The sequence below is a fragment of the Macrobrachium rosenbergii genome, chromosome 54 (genome assembly GCF_040412425.1).
Source record: "Macrobrachium rosenbergii isolate ZJJX-2024 chromosome 54, ASM4041242v1, whole genome shotgun sequence".
Taxonomy (NCBI): Eukaryota; Metazoa; Arthropoda; class Malacostraca; order Decapoda; family Palaemonidae; genus Macrobrachium; species Macrobrachium rosenbergii.
This window is the reverse complement of record NC_089794.1, coordinates 8,368,084-8,375,583: the sequence shown is the minus strand read 5'-3', so window position 1 is coordinate 8,375,583 and position 7,500 is coordinate 8,368,084. Positions and strand designations below refer to the sequence as shown.

Here is a 7,500-nt window from a genome sequence, read left to right as displayed (position 1 = left end):
CGTAGTCGCCTGAACGCACGTCATAGCTGCAATGGAGAGGACAGGGTTCTTTCAGTTTCAACAAACATAACGGGGTGGGAGGAGTTACTGTATACAGAAACAAACGGATCAAAGTAAAAAGAAATAATAAATATGACATAGAAAAGAGTCTAAATTAATTATATTAAAAATGATGTATGAAATAAAGAAAACTGATTAAATAAAACACTGAAATCTAGTAAATATCTTACAGTAACAACGTTTGTGTAGTCTACCAAAAAAAAAAAAATCACTAATAACAATTACTTAACAAAAAGCCTCTGCTAAAAGTGGATATATAATCATCATAACTGTAAAACAGACGATAATATTCTACAAAAAAATGAAGATAAATTAAAAAAAAAATTAATAATTAAACAGTGACTTATAAGCTTACAAAAAAATCATAATTCATTTTCTCACAACCGAACAAAGCCATCAAAGAAGACAACAATAATAACATAAAATGGAATCTGTAACTTCTTAGGAATCTTGTCAGGTTTTCCAAAGCAGCTGAAGAAAGAAATTATTCAAGACCAAATCAGATTAAGAGATTTTAAAACTGTATTTTAATACCATAAGGAAATATTTCGCATCTAAAATGTTTGGAGCTGAACCATTTCGATTTTCGTTCAAGATTTGTCTGCATCAGGATCGAACACCAGTTGATGTTTTGGTTAAAGACACGTTAAAGACATTGTTTTGGTTAAAGACACATTGAAGACATTGTTTTTAGTAAAGACACGTTAAAGACATTTATGGTTATAGGGACATTAAAGACATTGTTTTGGCTAAAGACACATTAAAGACTTTTTCGGTTAAAGAGACATTAAAGACATTATTTTGGTTAAAGACGCATTAAAGACATTGTTTTGGTTAAAGACACATTAAAAACTTTTTTGGTTAAAGAGACATTAAAGACTGTTTTGGTTAAAGACACAATAAAGACTTTTTTGGCTTAAGACACATTAAAGACGTTGTTTTGGTTAAAGACACACTAAAGTCAATAATTATTCTACAAAATAAAAAATAGCAAATTTTTAATATCTCACAAAATGGAGCTAGTCAGCCATTTTCGTTATTTCATTACCTTACATATTAGGACGTTAGCAATGCATAATTACGATCCTCTTAATATTAAGAAGTAATCTTAGGCATGTCAATAGGTTTAAATAAACCTGATATGGTCCTTGCAAACAATTTTACAGAATATGAACATTTAGAATAAGGTTCATTTTCACTGAGAGGGGTCCCCTTTTTGTCAAAATGTTCTACTTTATTTTTCCCAGGTTCGGTTGTACTGTAGTACAATGTCTAGGTATTAACCCTATATGTATCCCCTCGGGCACCAGAGTATTATATACACCCATTTCTATATTGTGTGGTCGAGAAATTATAGTAATAAACGATAACTTCGTGCGGCCGTCTACTTTACCTAGCATGAGCGTATCCTGGACTTTGACAAAGGTGGATGCATACCGGTTTAATACCGAGTATCTATCCGGTTTCAGCGATGGAGGAATTCTCGTAGAAAGGAGGGAAAGGTGATTATGTTCCTAGATGTTAAAAACTCGAATGTTGTCGATGTAAAATATGAAAAACCCTGACATAATATTCCCCAACGTTAGCCTGGATAAGATATTAAAGTGACTTCGTTCAACAAACACGCACATATTGACGTGAGAGAGAGAGAGAGAGAGAGAGAGAGAGAGAGAGAGAGAGAGAGAGAGAGAGAGAGAGAGAGAATGCAGTATGAAAAAATATTGCTGCAATAATAATATAAAATATTGACTTGAGAGAGAGAGAGAGAGAGAGAGAGAGAGAGAGAGAGAGAGAGAGAGAGAGAGAGAGAGAGTATGAAGTATAAAAGAAATATTGCTGCAATGCTAATATAAAGAAATTGACTTTTTTAAGAGAGAGAGAGAGAGAGAGAGAGAGAGAGAGAGAGAGAGAGAGAGAGAGAGAGAGAGACTAAGGATTACGTAGTATAAAAAATACTGTTGCAATGTTAATATAAAAAAATTGACCTTTGGAGAGAGAGAGAGAGAGAGAGAGAGAGAGAGAAGACTTTGATTCGTAATCAGACCCAACGCGATTGAACAAACATCCAAACATGAAAAATTCTCACAGAGCCTTTGCGTTCCAGACCCGTGGAGCGAGGTACACGTACAAACGCGCACAATCTTCAGAGCATTTTGGGCAAACATGGCCGGAACTACTTGGCAGAGTCAAAATTCTGCGAGGAGAACTTTCTCTTCACTTTTCTGCCTTCATTTCCTCTTCTCTTTCATTTCTCCTGTCCTCAAATTTTTACCCTCAACTTTCACTTCACATTTTCAATTCATTTTTTTGGGCAGTTTTCTCCACCCCTCCTTTTCACTTTTTACTTAATTCTCTTCGTTTTCATTTAAATTTGTCTTTGCCTACCTTTTGCTACCAGTTTAATTATGCTCTCTACACTTTGATCATCACGGTCTTTCACCTTTTTTTTCTCACTTCCACTTAATTTCCTCCTCACTTACATCTGTCCACTTTCTCCCTTCATTTCCAATTTACTTGTTTTAATTTCCTCAGTTTTCCATGTCAGTTCCTCGTCAGTTTCATTTCCTCCCCTTCATGCCTTCTAATGTCTCTTTTTTCTAAAGTTTTTGTCATTTTTATTGAATTTCCCCTTTGCTGCAATGAGCATTTTCTCTTATCTCTCTAAACTTGTTTATCGGTTTTTAATATTTCAGTTACATTCATCTTTACCTACAGTCTGTTTTCTCATTTTCCCTGTTTCATTTTCTTCTCTTCTCACATTACTTTAAGACTTTCCTAGCTCCCTTCTCTTTCGTTTCTGTTCATATTATAACCTGTTTTAATTTCTAACTTACTTTCATCTCGTCATCATCACATCCACATTGCATTCATGTTTATTTCACTCTGCTTCTCATCTCTGGTAAATGCTATTATCAAATTCCTTCTTCCATACCGCCCTTTTCTCAATTCTCAGCTCTGTTGCTCTTCCCTCACCTTAGCTATCATTTCTATTTCCTCTAGTTTTTCCTGCTGCCGGTGACCACATGAGTTGTCACGCCAGTGTAGGGAGTCTAGTCAACATTAATCACTCACCTGCACATCTGCTAACTTCTATTTTTATTTTCTATTTTATTTTATATTGACAGTATTCCTTCGTCTGTCTCTTCTCCATTATTCTATTCCTTTCCATGCAGTTATCTCTTGGTTTTCATTCTCTCTCTCTCTCTCTCTCTCTCTCTCTCTCTCTCTCTCTCTCTCTCGTTTCTGCTCTACAGTTTACACTTCAGTGCTCCATCTTAACTTCATTCTAACCCATAATCCCCTAGAGTCCCCTTCTTCAGGGGGCTGAAATAAGCACACTGGACGCTCAACTTCTACCAGGAGTCTGATATGCCACTCAAAAAACGGGGCTTTGGAAAGACATTGAAGTTGATCAGCAAAGAGCAAAATGTTCCCACACTGGGTAACATAAACCGGTCGCCCAGGAGAATCCATGACTGGTTTCAGTTGACGTCGTTGCTCACTTGTTTTTCATAGCTCAATCAACAAGCCCCAGTCTCTCTCTCTCTCTCTCTCTCTCTCTCTCTCTCTCTCTCTCTCTGTTTCTCCTTCAGCTCTCCCTCACGTACCTAAAGACCACTCTTGTTAGCCTTAAGTTTCTTAAGATTTAGTTGTATTGCTTTGAAATCTTCACAGAGGTGCCGACTCTTGTCGAGATTTCTTCTTGGTGAAGATTCTCCTTTCCTTTCCCACCCCCGTTTCTTCAGGCCCTCCTCTCCAAAAAGGACAGAGGACACGCCCACCCCTCACAGACATGAAGTCCCATAAATTTTCCTATTTCTTTTAAGTGAAATATTTACCTAAGAGAGTTTTGGTGCCACTTTTTCTCGTTCTTTATGACTCCACCTTTCTTCTCGCTGTCACTCCTTCCCTCTACTCGTTCTACGCCTGACAAGTTTCCTCCTTACCCCTGCCTTTCTTCCCTAGTTGTGTACCCTTCCTTTGTTCCCCTCTGTACCCTAGAGATCCATTTAGAAAAAAATCAGATAAAATGTTTCCGTTTCTTCCGAATAAGATTTATACAATACAATAATATTATGATGTTTTTCACTTAAGGAATTAATTTTCCCGACAACCATCCTGTAGATTAACCACATGAGCGTTCACAAGAGAGAGAGAGAGAGAGAGAGAGAGAGAGAGAGAGAGAGAGAGAGAGAGAGAAATTCTTCAGTAATTAATCTCTGAATGAGTCAACAAAGGAAAAAATTCAGCCGATGCATAAAGAATGAGAGCGAGAGAGAAGGAGTGAGAGACACTATTTTTTTTCAGTGATGAATTGTGTTTTAACAATTTTTTCTCACAAAAATGGAGAGAGAGAAAACGAGAGATTTCAGTAAAAATATGCTAGCTAAAAACCAGCAATCATTCGTTTAATTTAAGAGAATTTTAGACTAGTAAGCTCTCCTCGAGTAGATCATTCGATTGCAATAAAAAAAAATTACTACATCAGATCTATTTGTTTGTAAGTGTGTTAGCAGCAGCATGAAATTATTAGTTTTTTTTCAGTGAGCACTAGCAGAAATCAAGGGTATTTCAAAAAACCTTATATGAGATGTTAAAATACATCCAAATACTTTTTCACCCGTGACTTCTTTCAACATCTGTTAACCATGAGCCATCAGATGGCGATAGTTTAGTGGCCTGTGAGGGCACCTTACGGAGATAAGGGGTAACAAGTAAAAAATGGGCCGAAGAAACTTCGGCGCAGCCGAGTTTTCTGTACACCCGCTACATCGTATAGTCAAGGCCACCGAAAATAGATCTGTCTTTCGGTGGTCTCGGTATAATGCTGTATGAGCCGCGGCACATGAAACTTTAATCACGGCCCGGTGGTGGCCTATCCTATATCGTTGCCAGAAGCACGATTATGGCTAACTTTAACCTTAAACAAAATAAAAACTACTGACACTAGACGGCTGCAGTTTGGTATGTTTGATGATTGCAGGGTGGATGACCAACGTAAGAATTTGTAGCCCTCTAGCCTTAGTAGTTTTTAAGATCTAAGGGCAAACAGAAAAAGTGCGGATAGTTTTCTTTTACAGAAAACTAAAAACCTATTGCATGGACTTCGATGTTTCTTTAAGAGTTATCTCTTCCAGCTTTTATCCAGTTGTAACTTCTTTAAATGATATCCAATAATTACATCATCTGCGCATTTTTAGTTTTCTGTAAAAGAAAACTATTGTTCCGGCTATGTCTGTCCGTCAGCACTTTTTCTGTCCGCACTTTTTCTGTCCGCCATCGGATCTTAAAAACTACTGTGGATCGATGGCTGCAAATTGTAATGTTGATCATCCACCCTCCAATCATAAAACGTACCAAAGTGCAGCCCTCTAACCTCAATAGTTTTTATTTTATTTAAGGTTAAATTTAGCCATAATCGTACTTCTGGAACCGCTATAGGTGCCTGCAACACAGGCCACCACAGGACCGTCGCTGAGTTTCATGGGCCGCGGCTGAAAGTTTCATACAGCATTATACGCTGTGCAGAAAACACGACTGCTCCGAAGAAACGTCGGCGCATTTTTTACTTGTTTTTTGTGTTTGTTGTTTTATTGTAACTAATTTTCGAGTTGGGAGGCTCGAATATCTTAATTATATTCTGATCTTCATAAATTACATTCTTGTTAATTGCATTTTTTTCGCATTTTCCACAATGGTGGATAGTCTGTAACAGACGAAAAGTGATTTCATTTATATTGTAAATCTGAACCCATAAGTTTTGTTTTAGGAGATATTCTGTCAAAGGAATCGCATAAATAATAAGAAAAAATGACAACTTAATAACTAGGGACTAACGCTCACCTCTATAACTGTTATAGTTATCTCTGATTATCAGTTCCTCTTTGTTCTTCTGTAGAATTGTTCCCTAAAAGAATAGTTATCTTTATTCATCAAAGCTCTGGTTTGGCTGAATTATATCGCATTAAAAATATTCATATCGCTGTTTAACTATCATTATATCCTTTTCAGCGTGGTTGAATTACTTGCCGTGAAAATAAGGGCTTCTTGCTTAGTTTATCAAATAGTATATTTTTCTGTCTTTCCACTAAATACCATTACGTAACACAATGATAGTTAACTCTATTTACCCACAATATTACCCTTATCTGTCAATAAGCTGAATTATATTTCGTAAAACCAAAGCACGCCCTTTATACGAATTTTGTATTTACGATGCTATTTAGACATATAGCAGCTCTGTCTGTAAGACATCAAAATTAAGCACATTGATTTAAAACCAGAGTGAAAGAGAAAAAAAAAAAACAGAAGTGAAAGAGAATCTTTATTTGTGGAAACATCATTTCAACTTTTCACTAGACAGTAATACTACAAAATCTTATGTCTAATTGTTCTGTATTTGCCAAAAACATTTATCAGCTATAAATGTTATTGCATTAACGGCAAATACACAAATAAAACAGCAAAATTACAAAAAATCTCTTAACGGGACTGATATGATTGTAGTACTTGCCGCTCCCCCATCCCCGCCACAGTCATTCTAAACATGGCAACACTGTGGGTTGAACTCGTCTGCAGACACAGAGGATGATAGAAAAATGCTTGGAGGAAGGACGTGAGAATGGCTAACGAATGATTAGAGAGAGAGAGAGAAAGAGACGAGAGAAAATAACAAACGAAATGCAGAGAGAGAGAGAGAGAGAGAGAGAGAGAGAGAGAGAGAGAGAGAGAACGGTTACCTCTCACTTGACCGTGGATGATCCCATTGTTTCAAGAGTCGTAATACGGTCGAAGCTTCGGCTTTTTTAAACTGCTAATTAACTGGTGAAATTCAGGACTTTTCATATAAAGGTTGTAGCATTAAATAACATACCCTGCCCTTGTACAAATTAGCACTCGTCCAAAGGTAATTAAGATTTCCAGCTAGGCTGAGCTTTTCCTTATCACTTATTAGCCTTCTTTACTTTTACCCAGTTTGAGGTAAGATCGGCACACCGGAGAGAAGCAGCTTACATCTCTAAATGGGCATCCAAAACCAGATTCTCCAATTTCCTTTGTTTGGATTAACAAATACATTTTCAGTTATGTTAAGCTTATGTTGTGTTCAGTGCGAGAAAAGGGAGAACGCATTCTTGTATTGTACGTAGGCCTATGGTGATTACCTCACACCAGTCTTGCACACTCATCATGTCATCAAAATGATAGACCGGTACACGAACCTCAACAATAGTTGCACGGTTTTCTGGGTTAGTAGTCGATAAATTACTGATGTGATAAAAAGCAGAAACGTATTTAAAAAAAAAAAAACGTTAGAAATGAAGTGCTCGTTTTAGCATCGCTATGAAAACTAAAATCATGATACTGCCTTTTGAATGTTTAGCTGCTTTTCATTAGACCCACATAGGATAACTACAGTAAATCGAAAATACATAATTTTTC

At 36.7% G+C, this 7,500-nt stretch overlaps 1 protein-coding gene across 1 annotated transcript in view; it reads right to left on the bottom strand.

The window, feature by feature from the left end:
* LOC136834741 (cell adhesion molecule 2-like) overlaps positions 1-7,500 on the bottom strand; it is a 245,048-nt gene that overhangs the window by 25,018 nt on the left and 212,530 nt on the right. Inside the window, exon 3 of the mRNA XM_067097338.1 lies at positions 1-26. This exon is cut by the window's left edge and continues 183 nt beyond it. Within this exon, the coding sequence (XP_066953439.1) occupies positions 1-26 (26 nt within the window). The remainder of the gene's footprint in view (positions 27-7,500) is intronic.